The 27508-nt window shown below is 29.7% G+C and overlaps 3 protein-coding genes across 9 annotated transcripts in view; 1 reads left to right on the top strand and 2 right to left on the bottom strand.

Moving 5' to 3' along the window:
• The first annotated feature begins 219 nt into the window (after window positions 1-219).
• On the top strand, window positions 220-4986 carry LOC103573302 (two pore potassium channel protein sup-9). Of its 3 annotated transcripts, none has more exons than XM_008552335.3 (8): window positions 220-486; window positions 546-701; window positions 2124-2467; window positions 2548-2666; window positions 2754-3129; window positions 3981-4280; window positions 4365-4705; window positions 4790-4986. In XM_008552335.3, the coding sequence occupies exons 1-5, from the start codon at window positions 333-335 to the stop codon at window positions 3019-3021; spliced, it is 1041 nt and encodes a 346-aa protein (XP_008550557.1). In that variant the 5' UTR covers window positions 220-332; the 3' UTR covers window positions 3022-3129; window positions 3981-4280; window positions 4365-4705; window positions 4790-4986. The 3 variants fall into 3 exon arrangements, with proteins under 3 accessions (XP_008550557.1, XP_053597086.1, XP_053597087.1); XM_053741111.1 differs by having other exon boundaries at window positions 2754-3195; XM_053741112.1 differs by having other exon boundaries at window positions 2754-3201.
• On the bottom strand, window positions 4958-7946 carry LOC103573344 (potassium/sodium hyperpolarization-activated cyclic nucleotide-gated channel 2-like; the record flags this gene model as incomplete). The annotated part of the gene is made up of 8 exons (XM_053741113.1): window positions 4958-5233; window positions 5310-5533; window positions 6411-6602; window positions 6708-6897; window positions 6986-7120; window positions 7192-7378; window positions 7458-7679; window positions 7768-7946. Coding segments are annotated over 8 exons (1590 nt in total), but the record flags the coding sequence as incomplete, so codon positions are not given.
• A 2029-nt stretch (window positions 7947-9975) lies between these two features.
• LOC103573304 (papilin) overlaps window positions 9976-27508 on the bottom strand; it is a 116080-nt gene continuing 98547 nt past the window's right edge. For 2 of the 5 annotated variants that reach the window (XM_053741432.1, XM_053741431.1), the window contains exons 12-31: window positions 27218-27400; window positions 26909-27082; window positions 26604-26792; window positions 25639-25780; window positions 21927-25529; window positions 21002-21178; window positions 20754-20933; window positions 18050-18220; window positions 17385-17597; window positions 16991-17161; window positions 16475-16900; window positions 16189-16401; window positions 15879-16046; window positions 14751-14996; window positions 14357-14682; window positions 13174-13324; window positions 12483-13013; window positions 11984-12139; window positions 11777-11890; window positions 9976-11673 (exon numbers count right to left, since the gene is read on the bottom strand). In XM_053741432.1, coding sequence (XP_053597407.1) covers window positions 11471-11673; window positions 11777-11890; window positions 11984-12139; window positions 12483-13013; window positions 13174-13324; window positions 14357-14682; window positions 14751-14996; window positions 15879-16046; window positions 16189-16401; window positions 16475-16900; window positions 16991-17161; window positions 17385-17597; window positions 18050-18220; window positions 20754-20933; window positions 21002-21178; window positions 21927-25529; window positions 25639-25780; window positions 26604-26792; window positions 26909-27082; window positions 27218-27400 — 7737 coding nt within the window. In that variant the 3' untranslated portion in view covers window positions 9976-11470. The remainder of the gene's footprint in view (window positions 11674-11776; window positions 11891-11983; window positions 12140-12482; window positions 13014-13173; window positions 13325-14356; window positions 14683-14750; window positions 14997-15878; window positions 16047-16188; window positions 16402-16474; window positions 16901-16990; window positions 17162-17384; window positions 17598-18049; window positions 18221-20753; window positions 20934-21001; window positions 21179-21926; window positions 25530-25638; window positions 25781-26603; window positions 26793-26908; window positions 27083-27217; window positions 27401-27508) is intronic. The other 3 variants (XM_053741435.1, XM_053741433.1, XM_053741434.1) reach the window with 3 other exon arrangements.

The following is a 27508-nucleotide window of genomic DNA, read 5'->3' as shown; positions in this document are numbered from 1 at the left end:
TCTATGCTACAGGACTACTCTTTTATTATTTATATTTATTATATAATGAATATATTTTGTCAGGCGCATTGTATCATTGATAAATATCACCAATACTTGTTCGGATTATATTGTAAAATTTATTTTCATATCGAAAAAGATAAATAGTAATTTAAATACTTCCATAATTTTTATATTTTTACAATTAAACGAAATAATTGAACTTATTTTATAGTCGTATTGTTTGAAGTTTTAAAAATATTTTTTTGATAATTTAAAATTTAAAAGTAAACAAAGTGGTTGCTACAAAATTATTGTACAGAAGGATTAATATATAAATAAAGTAAAATTCGATGGCGTACGACGAATCTGCCACTACCATGAAAAGACAAAATGTACGAACTTTATCATTAGTAGTGTGTACATTTACATATTTATTAATTGGAGCTGCTGTTTTTGATGCACTTGAATCTGATACTGAACGTAGACGCTGGGAATTTCTATCAGGTATATTGATATATAATTATATTATTATTATAAATTGAATAATAAATTTTAATTTATAGAAATAAGACGTAATATGATGAGGAAATATAATATATCTCAGGAGGATTATCGTATGGTTGAAATTGTTATTATTGAAAATAAACCACATAAAGCCGGTCCTCAATGGAAATTTGCTGGTGCATTTTATTTTGCAACTCTAGTTCTTGCTATGATTGGTAATTATAAATTATACTGTACAATTAATAATAAATGGCATTATGACAAGTCGCTCCAAAACCTCTCTTCTCGTAACACGTGTTTGAGCAAGATTCTGGAGTAACCATCTTGAGTAAAACCCCTAGCTGCTGATGTCTTTTTCTACGTATGGGTCTTTCGCAAGATCGTGTATCAAGAAACCTATCTCAATATTTGTGTATATCTTGCTCATGGTATCGTACGCAAGAATATTAAATATATCTTGAACACGGTGCAATGAAAAAGTGTCTGACGCATTTCTTGCACCAGTAACTTACAGTAGGTACTTACACATGGCATGCTCAAGATCTGTTGAAAGCTCAAGGTTATAGAAACGTAGAAAAAGACACTAGCACCTATGGATCTTGAGAACGGACTTGCTCAAAAATTGAAAAGGATTGTTATATATATATATGGGTCTATGCACAGACAATTCTATAGAATTTCTCTACCTGAAATGAAACTATACTTGAACTGATTACTCCAAAACATCTCTATCCAGAACAATTCTCCTTAAGCGCAAGCTTTACTCCGAAACTTTAAATCAATGACAAAACTATCCGACATAACACTATTCATTATTGATTCAGCTAAAAAATAATCGGTAACTGAAAAAACACGGGAATTTCCATGTTACCCAAGTAGGACATCAGGGTCAACTTTAAGATGTCTTAAAGATGTCTTTTAAAAGGACAAGACAAATTTTTTTTTGTCTCAAAGTCATCTTTTTTGGTATGAATACGACATGCAAATGTTGATTCCGAAGACAGAGACGAGTTGTGTTGTTTTTCCTGTCTCATGCCAATTGAAAAGTCGTTTAGATGACTTATTTTACCACTATTTGTAATTTACTTTTTGTCGTCACTTATGTTAAGTCTTTTAAGTAGGTATTTTTTCGGTGACATAAATTTCTGATCGTTTTGTCAACATATTGATGCCTTATTGACAAGTCAAAGAGTAGCCTGAAAATTAATATCTTATAGATGTCACAAAGGCAAGTGTGCTACCTGGGTAATTAACATGTTTTCTCAGCCTGATTAAAAAAAATGATCTGGAATAATTCAAAACAATTTCAAATGATTTAAAACAATTTGAATTGACTGATATATAGACATATACTTAAAATAGAGCAAATCATTTTTCTTAATCAGGGCAGTTACCGATTATTTTCTAGTTACATCGATAATGAATAGTGTTATGTCGGATAGTCTTGTCATTGATTAAAAGTTTCGGAGTAATCAGTTTAAGGATAGTTTCATTTTATGATAGACATGTCTTAAGTGAAGAAATGCTAGAGTCTGTGCACAGAGAGGTTTTGGAACGACTTGTCATAATGCCTAATAAATAATTAATCAATTTAATTAATAAATAGAATGAACAATAAATAAATAATTTTATTTTAGGATATGGTCATTCGACTCCAGTAACTGTTTGGGGAAAAGCATTTTGTATGGCTTATGCTATGGTGGGAATTCCTTTGGGCTTAGTAATGTTTCAAAGTATTGGTGAACGTTTGAATAAATTTGCCTCAGTTCTTATAAGAAAAATAAAAACATATTTGAAGTTTAGTAAAACGGAAGCTACGGAAATGAATTTAATGTTTGTTACTGGAATGTTGTCATGTATAATTATAACAACAGGTGCTGCTGTTTTTTCTCGATATGAAGGCTGGAGTTATTTTGATAGCTTCTATTACTGCTTTGTTACCTTGACTACTATCGGATTTGGTGATTATGTTGCGCTGCAGGTATATTTTATAATGTATATACATATTTAATATATTTATCTATAAATAAATTATATTGAATAAATTTATTTATATTTTAGAATGATCAAGCGTTATTAACAAAACCAGGATATGTCACTTTAAGTTTGATCTTTATTTTATTTGGATTAGCAGTTGTAGCTGCCAGTATTAATTTGCTTGTTTTGCGTTTTATGACAATGTAAGATAAAATTTATCTTTTTGGTATATTTATTTACAACATACATATATTTAAATAATGAAAGATAATTTTTTATAAATTTTTTAGGAACGCAGAAGACGTTCGTCGAGATGACAGTGAACTACAAGCAGCATCACATCATGTATTAACACTAGACGGTGAAGTTGTAGCAGTTAATGGAAAAATTTTGGCTGGCCATGTTCCAATGTTACATGACACCGATGATTGTGTGAGTGTTTGTTCGTGTACTTGCCTTGGTACAACAAATACTGACCTTTTTGACTCATCGGGTTACCAAGGCTATCGACCACCCTCAAGTACTGCAAGTCTTCGCATTAAACGGGCATCTGTTTGATGGAAAAAGTTTCGTCGTCGTAGTCTACTTCGTCGATTAACGGAAGTTGATAATGATCGTAAAGAACTTGTTGATATTTATGGATAAAAATAATTGTTCAGTGTAAAAGTGCGTGTATAAATATTCATGAAAAACTTTTTATTTTAATTATTTTTATTTTATATTATAAAAAGTGTAAGTGTAAGTGATTTACTTACAAGAATAATTTTTATCTTAGTATATTATATAAAACACCCGACAATGAAGAGTTGAAGAAAAAATATTTATGGGACGTTGTCGGTTATTTTTAAAGACTGATCAATAAAAATATTATTTTTATATTGAAAATACCAATAAATTTATTGTCAACAATTAATTGATGATATAAATACTAGAAAGTAACTTAGAAGTATTGATTATTCATAGGAAAAAAAAATATAAATGGATATTTATTTGTAATATTCGAATAATTTTTTAAAAATTAAATTTGACGCATTCATTGAGCTTTCATTTATATTTTTTATTTTTAAATTTTTAGCAATAAAGTTGTTTGGATTAATATATTTATTGATTGTGATAAAAGAAATTTTTTAATTTCTAGATGCGGCGCATAAAAAATTTAATAAATAAATTTTTTTTATATTCAACTTTGAATAATAAAAAGTAAAAAAATGTCCAACACTTATAAATATTAAATGATAAATTTTTATTGAGCAAATAAAATTTAGTTTAATAAATTAAATAATTATCTTTATTTATGAGACTATATTTTTTTTTATTATTGACATCATTTCTTTAAATGTCATGACTGTACAATAAAAAGCATAATTAAATTGTATTTACCAAGATGTCAATGTGTAATTTGTATATTTATCTTTAATTTATAATTTAGTGTGTACTTGATATTTTACATTAAAAAATATATCGTTATAAGAAACTAATAGCATTTAAATGATAAAATTTTATATTTCGTTTATTAGGTACTTAACGTCATGATGCTTTTTAATAAAAGAGTGATAATAACGACATATTAGCTCTAATTGATTTATCGATCAAAAATTTTTTGATTCATTGTTAGTATCGATCGAGACTTGACTTATTATAAAACAGGTCAATAGTAATTTACAATGGCTGATAAAATAAAAAATAATTTATCATCATCATCTATTTTTTTGGATAAATTTAATACTGGATTACTTAATTATCGTTGTGTATTTAAATCTGGATTTAATCATAATCGAAATGATGTTCATACTGATCTTCTTAAAATTGTCAGTCAGGTTAGTTTAATTTTTATTATTTAAAATTTTTTTTTTTACATTACCGTTGGTTTTTATAATAATTATAATTTTTAATTCCTAAAGATTGATTCCATAAATGAAGTAAACAATAATTTAGAAGCTGATAATTGTACAGAAAAAATAGAAGTACCGTATCTTCAATCAATAAAAAAAGATGGAATTAAAAAAATAGTAACAGCGGAAGAATTACTGGCTATGAAGTTGATGGTAGAAAATAATGAAAATTTGCCATATCAATATGAACTCGTTGGTACAGATTTGCATGAAAGAATAATTCCAAATCCTCAATTAAAGGGATATTTATTAATTAAAAATCCTAAGAAGCATGTAGTTAATATTAATCACAGATTTCCACCAGCTTACTCTACTTATTACTTTTCTACTACAGAAGAAGAAAATAATAGGTATACAAATTTATCAGTGATTAATTTATATTTTGTAACCATAACATTTCTATTTCATGAGTTTTATTATTTTTTTTTTTACAGGGGAAATTAATAATGTCGCAGACTAATCTATTAATTTATTAATTTATGACAGAAAAATAGTAAATAATTTATAATTAATTTTATTAATAACTGCACGTATTTTTTTCTTTAATTAATTATATAAAATGTATTAAAATGACACATTTCGTCTTAATATTTAATTATTCAATTAAAAAATAAACACTAATTAGAACGATGATTACGTTTAAAAGGATTTCTTTTATTTTGTTCTTCAATAAGTATTGCTTTTTCCATTCTTGTCATCGCAACACGTTCAATTTGTTCAAATAATTCAGGATGGACTGCAACATATCTACGAAAATCACGACGATCAAGTCTGTAAACTTCACAAACTTCAATAGCAATTACACTTGCTATTCTTCGTTGATCCTGTACCAGTAATGCAACTTCTCCAAAATAAGAAGCTTCACTTAAATGACAAATCTAGTTAATTATTAAATTGCATTAATTTACTTCGACTGATTTAAAAAAATATATCTATTATTTATTCGTAATTGACCTCTTTTCCAGTGGGAGTGAATAGTGCAACTGTTCCAGAGCTTAAAAAAAACATACAATCACCATAATTACCAGCTTTAAAAATTAAATCATTGGGTAAGTGAATTTCAAATTTTAATTTTGACACTATTGAAGTGATAATGTCTTTTGGTAAATTACGAAAAAGAATTGAATTTTCTATTAAGCGACGGCATGAATAAATTGTTATTTCTTCACGTAAAATTTCTGTAGAAAATAATAATATTTATTAATTATAATTATGTACTTCATTACAATCGTATATTTACAGTTAATTTAAGAGGAATAGCCACTGGGAAAAATAAAAAAAATTTTTTTATTTTAATTTAAAGTTTATACATTCGAAAATACCGACTGCCCAATTTCAAAACACAGTAACTTTACTGTGGACAAATTTTTCAAAATCGATTTTTTGGTATTTTTAGTTCCAATGGAGCCGATATGTATAGAAAATTTTGAGTCAAAATTCCGAGAATTGGCTAAGTTACAGTTATTGATGTAAGTATAAATATTTTAGAAAATTTTATATAGTAATACATGAATACAGTAAGAGAAATGAACTAGAAACTTTAAACGCGTTTTACTCAAAACGATTTTTTTTTAACTGTTTGCATCGATAAATGGAGCAATTATCGACCGAGTTACAATTTTTTTTTGCTCTATTCGTCTTTGCAATAGCTAAGGTTAAGCGGACTCGATTTTTATTATTTTGATTTTTACTATTTTTTAAAACTGCTTGAATACAAAAAGAAATGGCGGAAACATGAAAAAATTTTCAATAGGTCACCACTTTTTGAAAAATCAAAATAAAAAAAATTGACTACGTACAACGATAACTTTTCGAAAAAACTTGTCAACCGTGAAGGTGGAATTTTTTTCAAGGCTCCACAGCAACACTGTCAATTTTTTAATTATTTAATATTTTTTGATAAAAATTTCAAAAAACTACACTGAATATATACTTAATAAAATAACAAAGATCCGATCCCGATATTCTTTAATTATTCCAGTCAAAAACATTCCCGAAAATCACTCATTGTTTTGACCGTCACAGTGGCTGTCTCCCTTAAATTATAATAATTACCAGACAAATTTGATAAAATTTTTTTTTCTCTAAAATAACTATTTTTGAATCGATAAGAATAATAAGACTCAATACGTTTTCTCATATAATGCGGCATCTGTTTTTGTCTCGTATATGCTAATATTTGGCTCATCGTCTCTTGATAACCAGATTGTGATGTATTTTTATCATTATAAATTTGAAGAAACATTACTAAAGAAAATTTATAAATATTATTTTCTTTTAATATGCATAGATTTCGTTAGTTCTTAAGAATTTGAACTTCAAATTAAGTAAAGAAAATTTTTGAAATAATACTGATAATATAAATCCAAAAAAATCGTCCCAAAATCATTAACAAAGTACAAATAATTGTATGAATAGTAAATTCAGGTTCAATTGCACGAATTCCCGTAGTCATAAAATTTTGAAGGATTATAAAAAATGAACTTTTGAATCGTGTGGGAATATCATCATTGACAATATTAATTAACCAGCACTCACAATCCTAAATTATATCAAAATATATCCAAAAATTATCACCAAATGTATAATACAATAAAATTAATTTCTTTGAAAAATACAAAATGTCTTACGTAAACGGAAACTTGATCAAAATGCATTACAAGTACTGGTATAAGGTAACATAAACATGTGAACCAATAAATTAAGTATGCTGATATCAATAAAATTTTAATTATACGGCAATTGAAATCTGCTATCTGGAAATACTAAAAATAAAGTATTTAAGGTAAGATTATTAATTTATGCAAACAATTATTTTTAAAAAATTATAACTTACTTCAAACAATTGCGAAACATAATTGTGGAAAGTTAAATATCTTATGAATTTAAATATTGGTAAAATATTTAAAATAACAATTACATATGAAGTGTTTGGCCCTGGAAGTTGTCTCCATTGATAAGTAATATGATCATAAGGCAAAGACGTTATTACATCGATAAAAAAATACCCACGGATATATTTTCTAAGTGAAATTTTTTTTTTAAATTATATAATTTAAAAATTTATATAATATATATTTGTATAAATAAATGTTAGTTTACTGAATAATGTTTTTTTGATCGAGAATTATTATTTTTTTATCTCTGCAATAAACTCCAGTAATAAAATTCAATGAAATGTCAATCCAAAAAAAAAAATAAAAAATAAAACTAATTCTATCAAGTCTAATTACTTCAAAATCGAATACTATGAAACTTGTCATAAATGGAATTATAATAAATGAGAGCGCATAAATAAATGTCATCAATGTCTCCCAGTAGAACCTGTCGTATATTTATAATAAACGTAATATTATAACTTCAAACAATTATTTAAAATAATAAAAGTTAAATTTATGTTATTTAAAAATACCGAATGACACTGAAAGGATGAATAATCCATGGATTTGAATATTGGCATTGTCTTCTTCTTTCTTTACTAACAGATGCAATACTATTTAAATATTTTTCACAATTAGGATGACTATAACTTGCTAAACACGAAAGTTTTAATTTTACAAAATAGCCGCCAGTTTCAGCCCAAGCTGGGAAAAAAATAGGAAGTTTTATATTATATTCAGGTGATTCAAAATTCAAATCCCATGTATTATAAAAACTCGTCGCCATTTTTAATTGTTTATCTTTACTTTAAATTGTTTACAATTTTTTTCATACACTTTTTTTGTTGAAATTATTTTTTTTTTACTCTTATCAATTAAAATCCTTGAAGTCTTGTATTCCTAAATTACTTATTTTGTTAATCAAATAAATAATTTAGATTTTTGAAAAATTTAATAATTCGTCATATTAAATGATATTGAAATTAGCCGAAGTCTAATGATTTTTGGATTTTTTAAAAATGATAAATTATATCTCTGGCGAATCCGAATCACGGTAATTACTGTGATATGCCGTAATTTACGGTATTCAGAAAAATTACGGTATTTTACGGTACAATACCATAACTTGCGGTATTTTATGGCAAAATTACGGCATTAAACCGCAGAATGGGGTATTTTTACTGCAAATTTGCAGTATACACGGTAATTTACCGTAAAAGCGTAGCAATCCTGCCGCAAGTATTTTACTGTAATTAATTGTAAACTACCGTATATTCTGTATTACCAGCTTTGTTATTTCCATAAAATTATTAATAGTTATTTTGTATCTCCGGACTTATTAAGACAAATAGAACTGAATGTCCCGAAATTCGGCTTAGAGAATAGCCGTCTGGTCCATATACTCACTACGAAAAATTATTTATTAAAAATATCCCATGGATAAGGTTTCTTGATGTAGTCAACAATTACTCTGGTAAAATAGAATTCTTTGGAGGTTCATCCTGATTAAAGAAAACAATTCACTCAATGGTGGTTGTACATCTATATAGTAGTAAAATTGAATTATTTTGAATCGTTTTTTTTAATCAGGACAATGAAAGAATTCAAAAAGTCAACATATGATTTTCTTTAAATATTAATCAAAGTTAATATTTTTATCTTCGTTAGCATCTATCTTTCGCATCAAATAATCTAAATTAAATTTTCTATTGTACTGTGAATTGCAGAAATGCGTTATAAATAAAATAAATAAATATTATTGTTAACTGCCGTAAATTGTGGCAAAATGCGTTAAATTACCGTAATTCAGATCTACTAGGGATATAAAAAAAAATTGCACCTATAGTTTTTTTAATTTTCTATATGCGCATATTTTTAGTTTTTTTTTTAACTGAATTGTTGAAAAAAAATCAGAAAATTGTTGTCTGCAAACTTCTGGATTATCATATTAAGGGTTGCTAAATAATAATAAATTTAATTTGCTCTATATGAGATATTTATTAAATACGAAACGAAAAAAAATATTTCTAGATATGTAGAGCAATCATAAGATCGTTTTTTTTTTTTTTTACAAAACAATCTCAGACAATGGTAAAGGATACCAATCGTTCGTTATTACTTTTTATATTTATCATATATACTATATATGTATATATTAATTAATAATATTATTGTCCATGGTAATAATATATGTGTAAGTACCATTCACTATATCGTTTAACATTTTTTTATCGTGACATTACATACACATTTATATATTTATATATATCATTTAAATTTTATTATATTAATATTATAATATAATAATCATATGTATACATACTAATACCTTAATTTCTTAGAAATACAATTGAGGAATTGCGATTGGTTATTTTAAGTTGATATTATTTTTAAATTACCATTCATATTACATTTGATAATAATAAGTCAATGTATATAGATGATATTAATAATAAAATGCTAGAAAATTCATTTTCGGTTAAATATTTATATTAAATATTTTAATTTCATAAAAAAATCATTGACGTACATCATAATTTTTATTTATTATTTTTTTTTAAACTTCAAAGACATAAAAATAAGTTTTAAATGCATTTGATTACAAAAAAATATAATAAAAGATATAAAATAAAAGTAACTTTGTAAAATGTACATAAAAACTATTATTTTAATTTATTACTAACATTAAAAATGGAATAATTAATTATTAATGATAAAAACTATTATTTATTGTACACTAATTGATGTATAGATCTAACACTGTACTGATAAATTTATGTACTTTTAAATGTATATGTTTTAGATACGTCTTTCTTTATTTTTTCAATATGAGTGAAAGACAGTATTTCATTATTAAAATGAATTATAAATAAATTTTTATTTTAACCAATTTGTCTTCACTAATCTACATTATTATTTAAGGCACTGCGTTTTATTTTTATTTTTTTTTTAATTCAAATTTGATTGATATAGAATAATATATGTTTAACAGTAAACGTTTTTTTGCTTTTACATTTGTATGTTGATTAATATGAGTAATTAAACGTTTAACAATTTGATAAATCCTTTTAGTATTGCCTAGTGCAAAGTGACATTATATTTATTCTAATATATTTTTTTTTTCATCTGATTGATTATAAATGATTTGTTGATTATATATTTTTTTAATTAGTCGATGATGATCGATATGTTTTAGAAGATTTATAAATTTATGTGTATGTATGAACAATCAAACTTTTAATGTTTTTTATACTTTTGTTCTTAACTTTTTTTTTAATTTTTTTAATATTTTTTTTGTAGTTAGTAATTTAATTAAATAAAAACTATACAATGTATGATATTTTTTGGCGATATAATTAAAAAAAATCGAGAGGTTTAATTCTATAAAAACATTTTTTTTTATAAATAATCTTCTTATTAATACGTAATTAAAATGACGTAATAAAACTAAAACTTATTGCAATTATTTTTTTTATAATTCCACTAAATTAAAAAATTGGTGGCAATCGAAAAATATAAACGTTTAATATATTAATTAAAAATGAATATAAAAACTTATTTAAATTTTTAAAATACGTGTAAATGGCATATAAGATATATATATTATTAACTATCAATTATTATTTTTTCGTTATCTTTGATATTTTTCATGGCTAAATATTTAATTATTGAAAAACATATTAAAGTAATTACGGGATTTTAATTTTAATTATTTATGAATTGAATTAATTCATAAATTTATAATATAATTATAACAATAATGAAATAATAATAATATATAAAAAAAAATGTATGAATGATGTCTCTCGTGATTGTACAGAAACGAATGACTTGAGGGAATACTGACACGCAGTTCCTTAACGACTAGTTGATTAGCTTCAGATCGTGTTTATATGGATACTGTGGTCATTTATTACTTTATTGTTATTATTATTTTTAATTTTTTTTTATTATTATATTAATTATTATTATCATTCGTACTCCATAAGTATCTATGCATAAACGTTCTAAGGCTTTGGCAGTGAACGAGACTCGATTGTATTCAGTTTAGCCTTTGAGACAATAATATTTAATATTTAAATATATTAAATATATATTAATTGTGTCTCGATTTAAATAGGCATTGTGAAATAAATTTTAATTCTGTTGTTTGCATTATAACTATTATCATTATTAATATTAACTATTTTTTTTTCTTTCTTTTTTTTTCGCTTAAGAAATGACTCGTGCACTTGCTTAGAAAATATTCCTAAAAGATCTCTTTCTTCTTCTTGTTGAATCTTTAAGATACATATTAGCTGGTGGAAGTTGTCCTGCTTCAGTGCACGATCTACAACAGAATTTAGCATAATACTTGTGCTGACAGTATTTTGCAATCACTATTAAATCACATCGAGCAAAGAACGTATTATCCTGACACTCTGGATCGATATGTACGCCTGTAAATAAATAATATATATTTCATTAATTAAAAACAAACAACTATTGTAATTTTTTAAATAAAACTTTTGATAATTATAATTATAAATAAAAATTATTTACCTTCAACACTTATGTCTATTGTGTCTGAATCATTTGAATAATTGTTGTAAGCTTCACAGCGATATTTTCCGGTATCATTGTAACCGGCATTGGTAACCGTAAGTCTATTTGATTCTATAATAATTAAGTTAAATAAAAAATAATAATCATTAAATGTTTTATATTCGCATTTATATTTAAATTAATTTAATTAATATTTTGATTTACCAGAAATTGTAACTCGTCCATCTGTATTAATTATATCATTATCTTTATACCATAGTACTTTAGGAATCGGATAACCATCAACAGTACAAGCAATACTGAAGTCACTTCCTACTGGGAATTTATTTCCTGATGATGTTACATTGACGACAACTGGTACTGTGTGTAAAATAAATATACATAAATAATTTAATAATTAAATAATAATTACAAGCGATTAAAATGACTGAAAAATAGTAAATAATAAATTAATAAATAAAATAACATTTTAATTATTTCTACGGGATTTTTAAAAGCATAAGTTTAAATACTTTCTAATGCATTTCAAACTAAAAAAGTTATTTTAATTCATGCGTAAATTAATAAAAATGATTAACTTATAATTTAATCTGTTTAATATTTAGCGAAATTAGTTATTTATTAAATAATTATAAAAGCAGTATAAGAATTTAAAAAAATAAAAAGAATTAAAGTAATGATTTTTTTAAGACTTCATGCTCACCTCTGATTTCGGGTGGCTGTCGTGGAGGTTCAGTAAGAGGAATAACAGGTGGAATGTAAGGTCTGGGTGTAGGACGAGTATAACGAATAGGAATGTAAGTCTGATTATAATGAGGGGCTTGAGTTCGTGATGGTCTGTATGGGTACTCTGGTCTGCGATCAGTATTGTTAGGTCGCTTGGGTGGTTCTACAAGGTATTTAGTATACTCTTGATACTCTGGTTTAACATTGTACACTGGGCCAATTGCTTGAAGTGTTACAGACCATGAAGAAGGACGATCAATACCGTTGTAAGCTTGACAAGTATAGATACCGAGATTTGTTAAAGTTACTGAACGAATTAATAATGTGTATTCAGAGTCTTGCTCATAATGCTCTGAAGATAATGGAAGCATACGGTCTCCATGCCACCAGGTTACAAAAGGACGTGGCCAACCCATTGCATAACAATACAGTGTCGATGGTGAGTTCATTGTTACTGTTACATAAGTATTTTTTTCACCGATAATAGCAGCTGGCCGTTCATGAGGTTCTATATTAATTGTAAAAAAAACCACATGCCAAAATACATATATTTAGTAAACACAAACACCATGTTATTAATTATTAACCACCATTCAATATTAATATTTACATATTTGTTAAGTATTTACCCATAACAAAGTTATTTTTAAGTATTTGAATTAATTTACCTGTTACTTCTAATTGATATTCAGTCTTAACGGGTGGTGCAAGTCCATTATCAGCAAAACAAATATACGTGCCTCTGTCGTAGCTGTATAAGTTAATAATTTCTAATGTTCCATCAAGTAATATTCGTCGTCTCTTTTCTGCTGGATTTATCTATAAATTAATATTTTAAATTATAATTTTTTCATGATACCAGCATTGAAACTTGAAGTTTCAGTGTCTCTACAGCCAGTTGAAGCAAGCTTCTAATTTTAGTCCACTGCCGCGAACGAATGCCTTCAGTTAGCGGGCAGAAAAAACACTTGTTTTGTCTTTTGGGGAGAAACAAATAATGGTTCTGCCCGCTGACTGAAGGCTTTCGCAATTTCAAATCTGATAGTCATTTGTTCAATCCCAAGTAGCACAGAGACAACTTTAAGATGTCATAAAGATGTCTTTTGAACGGACAAGACAACATTTTTTTTTGTCTCAAAGTCAAGTTTTTTTTATATAAATAAGACGTACAGATGTTGGTTCTAGGAGCCATGGAAAATTTGTCTTATTTTTTGTATCTTAAAGAAGACATTTCAATTAAAAAATCGTTTAGATAATTTATTTGACCACTATTTGTAAATTACTTTTTGTCGTTACTTATGTCAAGTCTTAACCAGATATTTTTTTGGTGACATAAATTTCTGATCGTTTTATCAACTTTTTGATGCCTTATTGATATCTCAAAAAACAGCCTAAAAACAGACATCGTATAGATGTCACAAAGTCAAGTGTGCTTACTTGGAATAGTAATTTCAGACCATTAATTTTATTTACGTAAATGATAGTTCCAACTTTTCAATTGAGTTTTATAAAAATTAGTGTAAATAATAAATAGTATTTATAGTTTCTGCTTAATTATAAATTGCAATTCACCATTAACGCTTACTCTATTAGTTGATCACACAATTGGAATTAAATTAACTTGTTTCTAATCGGCTGTTAACTTTGAAACTTAAAGTTACAATGCAGTTAATCATCAAAAATATAGTGTGTAACACAGAATGAAACACAATTTCAGAATGCGTCTATGGCTCGGGCAACCAACTTCACCCTGGTCTGAAATCGTTTTGTTTCATCCCTTATCTCACCATATACTATTATTTACTAAATATCTAGAGATTAAAATGATAATAATAAGAAATAATAACTAACCACAATAGAATCTTTTTTCCATGTGATAATTGGTGTAGGATTTCCTGTAGCAATGCACTTCATACTGACATATCCACCCTCTTCACCACTTACGTGTGGTTCTGTTGGTTTTTGAATAGCAGCTGGCTCGGCTCCATAAGGTGGTGCAGTTAAATTATAAGTTGGCGGTGGTGTTACCAAAGGTTCTTCAGATGCAGGCTCTAAACACGAGGTACCACATCCGTTGTCACAACACTTGAGTTCACCCGAACATTCAGCATCAGTTTCACATTCTTTTTCGCATCTTGTACTGTAGGATACTCTCGGACAGCGACCTGGTTTAGTAACTGAATAAAAAATGACATTAGATTAAATATTAATAAATAAAATTTATGAATTATTAAATTTAAATTACTTGTTCGACAAACTGCTCTGTATTCTGTTCCTGAATCAGCAGAAGCTGCTAAAGTTATTGAACATCTAGATCCTTCAGGACAATTAACACTTCGGCATGGATCAACGCATTTACAGCGTTCACAATCTTGATCATCGACGAAAGCTTCTTTGCCATAAGGACATTGAATTGCATTGCATTCATCTCTTGCTTCAATGCATGGATCCTTTGATACATTTCTATTGTCTACGTCTATTTCATTGCTCGCTAAGAAATAATAATAATAATAATTATTATTATTGATTATTAATAAACATTAGAGTGGTGGTTAAAAATTAAATTTTCTCAGACGCCCTACAAAAAACTTTTTTTTAGTGAAAAAATACGTGGGGACTTTGGTTTTTTCTTTTTAAGTAAAAAGAACACATGCCTCAGGACGATCAAAGTTCATTTTTCGATGCAATCGCGGTTTTTTTTAAATATCTCATGAAATATGCAGATTAAAGGAAAAAATCAAAGGAACAATTTTGTATTTATGAAAATAATTTGAAAAAAATTTTTTTAGATCTTGTGAATTTGAGCGTTTTAAGGATTACAAATGTTGAAAATAACATTTTTCTAGGTATATAAAACTTATAACAAATATTAATGATTGACATGTTACGAGTTACGAAGTTATGAGTTACGAAGTTGTCTATATTAAAAAAAAAACGTTATTTTTAACATTCGCAATCTTTTAAATACTCAATTGATAAGATCTAAAAAAGTTTTTTAAAAATATCTTCATAAATACAAATTTTATAAACAAAATGAATATCACTTTTTTTGTCTAGAATTTAATTTCCTACAAAATTATTTCCATGATGTTTTCCTTTAATCTGCATATTTCATGAGATATTTAAAAAAAAACCACGATTGTATCGAAAAATGAATTTTGATCGTCCTGAGGCACGTGTTCTTTTTACTTAAAAAGAACAAACCAAATTCCCCACGTATTTTTTCACTCAAAAAAAGCTTTTTATGGGGCACCTGAGAAAATTAAATTTTTAACGACCGCCTTATTAAACATATTAACGAAGCGTGAAGATATTAGTATTTGAAAGGAGTAATTAATTAGAGCAATAAATGTTAAAACATTTGTTAGCTCACCTCTGTAGCAAGTGTGCATACAAGATTCAAATGTTTTGAATCTGTTACGATTTCCACCACACCCAGTATAAACAAATGCCATGCAAGTACGACGGTCTTCGTCGAAATAAAACCTTTTGTAATTACCAGTTGGACATGTTCCAACATCCACAGGCTCACGGCAAATTGCTAAACCATTACCATAATTACAAGCTTTATATGTTAGTATTTAAAATATTTACCAACTAGTTATTGAAATTAGTTTGTTACATGCTTCAATTATTTAACACTTGTTAGTTTTAATTGTATAATAATAAGTTTTTCTCTTTACCAAAGTGTGAGAGTGCTGTATTATTGCCAGCAGGTGTAGGTTCTTCACGATGTAAACAAACAGATTCACACTCGAGCACAGTGCTAAATCTATTGGCATTGCCTTCACAGCCGCTGTAGTAAAACTGACGACAAGCACGTGCATTTGGATCATAAAAGTATTTTATGAAGTTGCCTCTGCATGGTCCAGTATCCGATGGAAGATTACACGAGTCTAAAAAATAAAATAATTGATTTGTATGTTAAGTCTGAAATTATGCTATCAATTGGTAGAGATAATTATTTACCTTGACCCTGGAAACGTCCACAAAGTCTTTCACACTGTTCTTCACTCTGGAATCTATTGGCGTTGCCTTCACATCCACCGTAAATGAAAGCTTGACATGCTTGAGATTGGGGATCATAATAGTAAGCGGTAATTTCAGAATTACATGGCCCGGCATCAACCGGAGCCAAGCAAATAGGACTATTAGGAACAATTTCAGAAAGTGGTATAGATGTTGATGCTTGTGGTTCTGGTACGGGTGGTGGTGGCGGCGGCGGTCGTCTACGTTTACATTTACTCTCACAACTTTCATGATCCTGGAAACGATTTTTGTTACCACCACATTCACTGTACTCAAACTCTTCACAAGTATCCGTCTCGTGGTCATAATAAAATTGAATCATCGAACCACTGCATGGTCCAACTACTTTAGGCAAACTGCATGGGTCTGTAATTAAAAAGATAAATTCATTTGTTAATTACTTTAAAATTTATACGCTAACTTAATGTATCAATATTTTATTATTTTATTTAGTACCTTGAACTTCTCCGCATCGGTATTCACACTCTTCGCGTGATTCAAATTTATTTCCATTGCTTGCACATCCACCGTAACGGAATTGCTTACAAATACCGTCTCTACTATCATAGAACCATTTCACTTGTTCATTTCTACAGGGCCCATGTTCATCGGGCAGGAAACACATGGCTAAAAATTAACAAACAAAAAAAAAAGCATTAAAAAAAAGTGATATTTAAAATTCAGTAATTCATAAGCTGCTTAAGCGATTAGTCTAAAAGTGCGTTATTAATTTTATACACTCGTTAAAATCCCACATGAAAAAATTTCCGATAAATTATTTTCGTCTGGGAAATAAAAAAAAAATTTAATTAAAATTATTTATACTTTAATTAAAAAATAAAAATTTTACCTGGAGAAAATCTTTGTCGACTATCTGGTGGTTTAGTAACTGAAGCTACGCATCTATTACTACAGTCTTCCTCCGTATTAAAGTTATTTTCATTTCCTCCACATCCGCCGTAGAAGAATGGTCTGCATCGTTGTTCAAACGAGTCATAATACCACCGCTGGGTATAATTATGACACTCACCAAGAAGTGCAGGCAAAAGACAAAGATCTTGCTCTATATTAATTTTATTTATTATTAATATAAAATTATTTTGATAGCATTATAAATTATTGCTAATTCAATAAATTGATTTTTCATTAAGCACATACATATTAAAGCTTATTACGTGTATTGATTCAATATTTGATTTCGAAATACTGATTTATTAATTTTTTAATTTTGTCGTCTCGTTATTCAATAAATTATCCCGTTTGTTAATAATGCAAATGAATATTAAAATTTTATTAAATAATATTATAATTATATATTCAGTTAATCATGGATGTAATCAGCAGTACATAAATAACGATATTTGTAGTAAAATAATGTGAATTACTAAAGTATTAAACAATGTACTGATCATTTTATTAATACTCAAAACTGTTAATTTATTAAATGAATTTGAGATTTATTATTTTATTTCAAACGTATTGATTTCTCCAGTTAGTTTAATTTGTTATTCTTACCAATTTTAGGCGGACAATCTACTTCACATGCATCCCTATCGTCATAATTATTTCTATTTCCACCACATCCTGTGTAATAGAATGGCATGCATCGATTTTCTGACTGATCAAAGTACCACTTTGGATATTTTTCCGTGCAATTACCTTCAGCTCTTGGTAGTGAGCAAAAATCTATTGTCATTCACAAATCCACCAATTTATAAGTTTTAGTCATGCAGGTTTTGTTAAATAATTAGTGCATTAAATAATTACAATAACTAATAGTAAATAAAATGTGCTTATTAATTTACTTATAACTATGTTGACTTTAATAGGCAATATTGCGTTTACTCGAAATATCTCTACTTCAAAGAAGGAATACAATAAAACGTTAATCATATAGATGGAATTCTTATACATAGTAAAATAGTAATTAATTAACGAATTGATAAATAATAATAATAGTCTTGATAAAGAATTTTAATTATTGTAATATGTTTAGTTGAATGTAAGGAAATACATAATTTATTTCATTGTCTTAAGGACATTTTCAAACGATACCCCTCCCCTCTTTTTTTTTTTTAAATATTTAATGACTGAGCTGTCATAACTGTAATTAAGTTTTATCAATTAATTAAAAAAAAAGTTAAACCATTAATTGAAAAAGGGTGCAATTTTGTCGAGATATAGATTTTTCAAAAAATTACAATTGTTATTAATTACCCTAACAGGATTCAAGTTGGAATGGCTGCTTTACATTGTCTTTTTGAAGACATCCTCAAGAAGTCTTATAATGACTTCTTAAAGGTGTCATTTTTAAGAACTCTTCATTAAAAGTTCTTGAAAACTTCATAAATAAGACGTAAGTTTTGCGAAGGCTCAATGTATTATTTTTTAAGCTTCTTTATGAAGTCAAAATTAGGAGCTCCTTAAGCCGTCGTGGTGAATTCATGTTAAAGTCTTATTTGCGAAGTCAGAAAAAAGAACTCCTTAAAAACTCTTTCTAAAGAGGTTTTACTAAGTTCACTAGGTGGCTCATTCGACATCTTGAGAACTTCTTAAAGACTTCTTTGAGATGTGAATGAGACGTCCAAATCATAAATAGGAACTCATTCAGAACTCATCAAGACGTAATTTTGCTATTTGGGTAGAAGTTAAATAAAATTCGACAAATAAATTTAAGTAAAATCCTCATTTGAATTTTCAAATATTGTAGGCTAAAGTTTTTACTAAATTTTATTAGACTCCAATTAATAACGACTGTAAGTTTTTTTTTCAAATTTACATCGCGGTGAAATTGCAAGGATGTTGTCTTTTTTTCAATTAATGCTTCGATTATTTTTTTTATCAATTAAAAAAATTTTAATACGGTTCTGACAGTTGAAGGTCATTGAATATTTTTAAAAAGTGGTAGAGACACTGCCTAAAGATAATTATTTTTTTACGATTGTTGGCAGTTAATGTTTAATAATTGAGGTATTTGATGTATGATTTTTAATTAGTTTATGTGTTTTGAATCACGATCCTGAATTTAACAGACAATTAACAATTTTCGGAATTTAAAATGGAAGTAAAATAAAAATATGAACTTGTAGAAAATTAAAAAAACTATAGGCGCAATTTTTTTTTTAATATTTTTTTTTTCTATAATTAATCGTTTTAAAAAAATCAAAAAATTATTAGACGTCAGCTAACCAGTATCATTTCGGATCAGTATAAATTTAACATATCAATTAAATTTGTACTGGCTAATTTAATTTTAATTACATTTATCACACATGAGCATTAATTTCATTGTCTTTCCAGTACTTGTTAGTCAGAAGACCAACGAAACATGGTAGAAAAATTATAAATAAACTTTAAATAATAATCATCATTTTATTCAGAAAACTGTTAATCATTTAATGCAATCAAATAAAGTTAAAGTTGAGCAAAGATCAAGATGTGATTATGCGTTTGGAGTAGAGATATTTTGAGTAGACGTATCACTACGGCATTGATAAATTAGTTAAAAGAAATAATTCAACTATATATTAATGCCTTAAATAATTAAAAATATGCGTGAAAGGCAACGGATGTTTGAAAAACAAATTTAAATTAACAAAAAAAAAAAAAAAAAAAAAAAAACCATCACCCACAGCAGCAATGATCAATAAATTCTAATGAATTAAATGTTGATTGATAAAAAAAATAAATAAAATTTAGACGATCGAGAGGCACAGCACAAAGTTTACCGTCACCGGTGTATATTTATAAAGCTGATGAGGTATATATGTATATATATATATCTCTAAACACCTCAAATTATACGACTCTGATTGTTGCTGTATACCTCGAATCGGACAACGTTGCTCGCAGTCCGCGCGTGTACGGAATTTATTGCCGTTGCCTTTACAACCACCGTAAACAAATTGTCTACATGCCCGGCGTTTTTCATCGTAATACCAACGCAGTAAAGAGCCCGGACAAGGCCCGGGATCTTTGTCCAGTGTACATACTTCTTGAGTCACTGTAAAATTTATCAACTTCATACATGTTGAATGTATATAATTTCGTCCATCTAACAAACGAGTTAGTGCCACTCTCTTATTTTTGTCAGGTAAATTTTTTTGTTTTTACATATTAATCAAAGTTGAATAAATTTAAAATAAAACACAACAAAACAAGACATAATAAAATAATCCCATTCATTTGAAAAAGCTTTGAATACTATGTTATAATTTACCTTTACTGCGACCCGGTTGAAGACATTGTTGGTGGCAAGCAACTTCAGTTGGGAAGTTATTAGTATTAGCTTTGCAACCACCGTAACGGAATTGTTCGCACGCTTGAGAATCTTTGTTGAAGTACCAGCGCGTAAAGTTACCCTCACATGGTCCTGATTCTTTGTCTAACTCGCACGGATCTATGTAAATTATAGTTTAGTATGCATATAACAATGATATTGGTAAAAATCATTAGTTAAAAATTTACCACTGTCATCCCGAACGACACAAAGTTGTTCACATTCTTCACGAGCTTTAAATTTATTATTATTGCCAAGACAACCACCATAAATAAATTGCCCACACTGTTTTCTTTCACTGTCGTAGTACCACATTGGGTAGTACCCTTCACAGGGACCAGTACTCTTGGGCAAGTGGCATACATCTAGTTAATATATATTTAAAAAATGAATTTATTAGTATATTACACACCTAGTGCGTGAAATAGGACATTTTATTGTGGTCCCAGTAAGAGAATGGACCTCGGAAACTGCCCCCACTACCGAACATTTATAAACTGCGTATGCGTAGAGAAAAGTGGGAGAACATTTAGTACATAAAACATCCAGAGTGGGAGTAAAAACCGACGACACCCGAAGTCCATTCTTTTGTTGGGATGACAATAACTTGCGTGTATAAATGCCCACGCAAGCCAAAGGCGAGGGTGGCAAATACGCGGATTGGGACGTCCTATTTTCCTCTGTGGTGTGTATGCGATTTTTCACCGCACCTGTACTCGAAAGTTTAAATTTTTGCCTCTGTGAGAAGAATAGCGCATACGCTAATTTTTATTATTTGTTTTCTTATTAACCTCTTCAGCCCCGAAGTATCATTTTGTTTGCTATTTAAATCATTTTTTATAAATAAACTTATAGACCTTTTAAGAAGTAAAAAAACATATTTCGTTTTTTCTAATTTATAGTTTTTAAAGCCATCTATTTTAAAGCTGTAACAATAATTATTTTTACGGTTTAGCAAACAGCTGCTAGCTGCCAATGCTGGCAAAATTATCCCCTATACGGGGCGTCAGGATCGAGATGGTTAAAGAAGAGAACGACTTTCTAAACAGGGCAGAAATTTAAACTATCAGCGAGGGTCTAGTGACAAATTACTTTTTGAAATGTATAAATTACCTCGTCCAGGAGGAGATACACAGGTATCTTTACAATCTTCTTGAGTTTTAAAACGATTATCATTGCCCTCGCAACCACCATACCAGAATCGCGAGCATCCACCATACTCAGTATCAAAGAACCATTTGACAGTAAAGTCACGACATGAACCACGATCTCTAGCCAGAGAACAAGCAGCTCCTGGAGTAGTTGGTACTGTACGACAACCTTCAAAGTTTTCTCCTTGTGCTTCTTCGATTCCATCTGAACAGCAACCGTACTTAGATGCATCGCAAGTACATCCAGCAAAGTTTGGACCCTTAGCTGGAGTTCGGTCATCTGAGCAGCAACCGAATTCAGTGCTCTCACAACCACATCCATGGCCACGTGGACCCTTGGCAGTGGTGACACCATCTGGGCAGCAACCGAATTGATATGTGTAACATGGACATCCCTCGAAATTGGGTCCAGTTGCGGGAGTGAATTTATTGGGGCAACATCCGTGGGCTGTGTATTGGCATCCACAGCCTTCATTGTTTGGTCCACGTGCTGCAGTAGTGTTGTCGGGACAGCAGCGGAAACGCGAATACTCACAGCCACATCCGTAAAAATCAGGACCTCGAGCTGGGAGAATATTATCGGGACAACATTTGTAAGGGGATGTTAAGCAACAGCCTTCGCCGTTTGGTCCATGAGCTGGAGTCAGACGATCTGGACAACATCCATGAGTTGATGATTCACAAGCTGCATGACAACCTTCACCACGTCCACCTAGTGCCGTAGTGACACCATCCGCACAGCATCCAAAGTAAGAAGCAGTACAATTTTCTGTGTTAATAACTCCACAGCCTTCAAAGTTTATTCCTGTTGCAGGACTCTTTCCATCTGGACAACATCCGTAGGCTGAGTTAGCACAGTCCCCTTCGAACGGTGTTGTGCTTCCATATTCTTCAGTATGGCCAGTTCCTTCTGTTATATTCTCTTCACAACCCTCTTCATCCGGTCCAGATGCAGGTTTGATTCCATCAGGACAACAACCATGTTGAGTTACATTACAACATCCGAAATTATTTTCACCACTTGCTGGAGTCTCATTATCTGGACAACATCCAAATTCAGTCTGGTTGCATGGTTTTTTGCAACCTTCGAAATCATTACCTTCAGCAGGTGTCACACCATCTTGACAACATCCAAATAGACTTTCATTGCAATGCATTGATGGGCAATCTTCATTCTTTGGTCCACCAGCAACTGATACACCGTCTGGACAACAGCCGAAAGTCGTTTCTGCACAAGTTTGTGGAGTCGGGCAGCCTTTTCCAAATGGCCCTTGAGCTGGGGTAATGCCGTCGTAACAGCAATTAAATTCAGAAGTTCTGCATGACTTCTTCTTCTTCCTTTTAACTTTACATTTTCTGAGTTTATGTTCTTTTGATATTGCCTCTTCCACTGGACTTGTGGTAAATAGATCTAATATGTCTGATTTGCCAGTTAAATCAGTTTCTCCTTCGTCAGTTGAAGTGGTACCAGATACAGTAGTTTCTTCTGTCATACCACTTTCAGTTGTTGCTCCTGATTCTGTTGTCTCACCTGAAACTGTCGAAACTTCTGTTTCAGTTTCAGTAGATCCAACAGATTCAGTACTGCCAGTTAATTCTGTAGATGTTTCTGATTCACTTGTTGCACCGGATTCAGTTGTTGCACCTGATTCAGTTGTTTCACCTGATCCAGTTGTAGCTCCCGATTCAGTTGTTTCACCTGATCCAGTTGTAGCTCCCGATTCAGTTGTAGCTCCTGATTCAGTTGTTTCACCTGATCCAGTTGTAGCTCCCGATTCAGTTGTAGCTCCTGATTCAGTTGTTTCACCTGATCCAGTTGTTTCACCCGATTCAGTTGTAGCTCCCGATTCAGTTGTTGCACCTGACTCAGTTGTAGCTCCTGATTCAGTTGTTTCACCCGACTCAGATGTGGCACCTGACTCAGATGTTGCCCCTGACTCAGATGTTGCTCCTGACTCAGATGTTGCACCTGATTCAGTTGTAGCTCCTGATTCAGTTGTTTCGCCCGATTCAGTTGTAGATCCTGATTCTGAAGACTCTGATGATTCTGTTGTAGATAACTCAGTAGTACCAGATACTTCAGTTGTACTTACATCAGATGAACTTTCAGAAGTAGCACTAGTTTCATCAGTCGACGAAGATTCTGATGATGTCTCAAGATCTTTACGTAATCCTTCGGAATCACTTTCTCCATCAACAGGTAAAATTGTGAAAGGAAGTTCTGATGTAGTTGTTTCAAACTCCGAAGAAGATGTTTCAGTTACATCAGATGAGGATGATTTAGATACATCAGATTCTGTTGTTTCGGTTATGGATGTATCGGTTGTTGGTGTTTCTTCAGAAGAAGTTGTTGGTGTTTCCTCAGAGGAAGTTGTTGGTGTTTCTTCAGAAGAAGTTGTTGGTGTTTCCTCAGAAGAAGTTGTTGGCGTTTCTTCAGAAGAAGTTGTTGGCGTTTCCTCAGAAGAAGTTGTTGGCGTTTCTTCAGAAGAAGTTGTTGGTGTTTCTTCAGAAGAAGTTGTTGGTGTTTCTTCAGAAGAGGTTGTTGGAGCTGATTCAGTTGTTTCTGTTGGTCCAGATTCAGTAGACTGTGATGACTCGGTTGTTTCTGACGCCGATGACACTGTGGTAATATCTGATTCAGTACTTGCACTTGATTCTGATGAACTTGATAATTCCGATGATGATTCTGCCGTCGATACACTAGATTCCGATGTAGTCAAATCTGATGTCTCGGTTGATATTTCTGATGATTCCATGGTAGAAATTTCAGATGATGATTCAATTGTACTTTCAAATATCGTTGACTCTGAAGAAGCTGCAGATTCTTCTGTACTACCAGATGCTTCAGAAGAAGATTTTTCTGTGCTACCAGATGCTTCAGAAGAAGATTCTTCTGTATTACTAGATGCTTCAGAAGAAGATTCTTCTGTACTACCAGATGCTTTAGAAGAAGATTCTTCTGTACTACCAGATGCTTCAGATGATCCCGATGATTGCGTACCAGAAACATCAGTAGAACCAGATGACTCAGTTGATCCCGATTCGTCTGTACTGCTTGCAATATTAGAACTTGTTGAATCAGTAGACATTGATGCTTCAGTAATATCAGAAACATCAGTAGTATCAGAAGTTTCTTCCGAATCTTCACTAACTGAAACTCCTGTTGTTAAATCAGTTTCCATTTCTGTGGTTTCCTCATCTGTGGTTATTCCACTTCCCTCAATTGTCGAAAACTCACTACTTGACGATGAGGTGTCTGTGTAAACAGAAGTAAATAGCGTAAACTCATCGTCACCACTTCCGTCACCGCTGCTGTAACCACTTTCAAAATCTGTTGGTGTCATATCTCCACGGCTATACGTTGAATCACTCATCATTGTTTCATCTAATGTTGACATACTCAAACCAGTTGACTCGAAAGGTGAAATAGAACTTGATATTTCATCTTCATCAGTTTTTAAGCTCGAAGCTAATGTTACGAAATCTTCGTCCTCGTATACTTCACATTCATCATCTTCATCCGTTGGAATATTATCTTTTCCCGGCTCTACAGGTATTACTTCATCTGCAATTAATAAATAATAATAATTTTTTTAAAGAATAATTTTATCTAATTAAGATTTATGTTATATAAGTAACATATTAGATTAATTAAAAATAACTATTTGATTTACCTTTACCACAAGGATGTTTATTACATTCTTCCATGGAAAACATTATGGAGTCTTGATCGCAATTACTTATTGGGACAGTCATATCGTCTTTTAAACATACAACTTTTCGTGTCTTATCACCACCACCACATGGTTTAGAACACTAGGATTGAAATAATTATTTAAATGTTACTTTTTAATTAATTAAAAAATTCAATTATAAATATTTTACAATTTAAATATATTAAGGAGGACCACTAGTGTGACCGCCTGAAAAAAAAGGTAATTTTTGGGAATTTTTTTAAAGAAAACTACTGCATAGAATGTTTTAATATTTGAAGGGTATATTTGTGGATATAGCGAATACAAGATAAAATTTTTGGATCAAAAAATTCAAAATTTAGCGAGTTATTCACAATTTCCCAACGCTCCAAAAAAAAAAGTCTCCCCACTGCAGTGACAGCGACCTTCACAGTGTCTCAAATAAAAAAAAACAAAAATTTTATTAAACTAGAAGGTGTTTCTCGTATCATGACCCTCGGACTAAGAAAACAATTGAAAATCAATAAAATGACGGAGTTTTAAAAAAACATTTCAAATTTTTCGTGAAAATTTTTATGATTTTTTGGCCTGCCAAAATTACATTTTTGATTCGATCGAAAAACTGAAGGTACATGATGTGTAAAAACATTTATAAAATAAGCTGCAATTCGATTCATATTGATCGGATGATTTGTCTTCGAGTTATAGATGCAGCAAATTTGAAAAATGTATTTACGAGAATCGATAAACGGCTGCTCTTTAGAGGGCTGTAACTCAAAAAAACTATTCGATATGCACTCGAAATTCGAGTATGTTATTTTCAAAGGTATAGACTATCGAAATATGCAAAAAAAAAAAAAAAAAATAAATTGATTTTTTCAAAATTTCACACTAGTGGTCCCCCTCAATAAATAAAAGTAAATAAAAATAAAATAATAACAAACCTTACTCCATGGACCTGCAAACCATTCGCCTTTGCATTCAACAATTTCTGATGTACATTCCTTCGTATCGTTATAACGTTTTTCAGGTTTACATTTTTCATCAGATACTTTTTTTAATGTTACATCGTCTTCAAATGTTGCGCAAAAAACTTTACGAGTTTGTATGCCTTTACCGCATTTTGCCGAACACTACATAAAAATTTATTATCAAAAATATATATATGTATATTATATATCCTACTTACGCTAAAATATGCATTTAATTATTTATTTATTTTGTTGTTTTGTCTGTTTAATTTATTTACCTCACTCCACTGAGTTGAATACCATTGAAATTCACATCCTTTGGTATTCTCACATTCACGTGTTAACTCTGGTTTTTTATCTGGCTCACACTTGTCATCAGGATAAATAGTACCATCTTGAGTGGCACAATGAGCAGTTCGTGTTTCTTGAGTAAGACCACATTTATCATCACACTAAAAAATTTATTTATTATTATAACATATTTTTTATTATATCATGATAAAATGTAATTAGATAAAATAAGGATAATAAAAATATAATGATCATAGAATATAATAGAAATAGAAATAAAATGAAATATAACTAACTCCGCTCCATTCAGAGGCGACCCAATCAAGTCCAGCGCAGGGTCTTAATTCACATGGCTTCTCTTTTTCTGGCACTTCACCCTCGCATGCTGAATCATCTAATACTTGTATTTTGCCGTCATCATCTTTTTTATAACAAGTTACCTTTCTCGTTTGTTTTCCTTTACCACACAAGTGATCACACTGTAAATAAGTATATTAATTAATTAATTAAATTGATAGCAAATATTTTGACAAAAAAAAAAATTTTAAGTTTATAATAAATAGCTAGAGATTCGTCAAAGTATCAGG

Source organism: Microplitis demolitor, chromosome 8, assembly GCF_026212275.2.
Source record: "Microplitis demolitor isolate Queensland-Clemson2020A chromosome 8, iyMicDemo2.1a, whole genome shotgun sequence".
Lineage (NCBI taxonomy): Eukaryota > Metazoa > Arthropoda > Insecta > Hymenoptera > Braconidae > Microplitis > Microplitis demolitor.
This window is presented reverse-complemented; position numbering and strand designations above follow the sequence as displayed.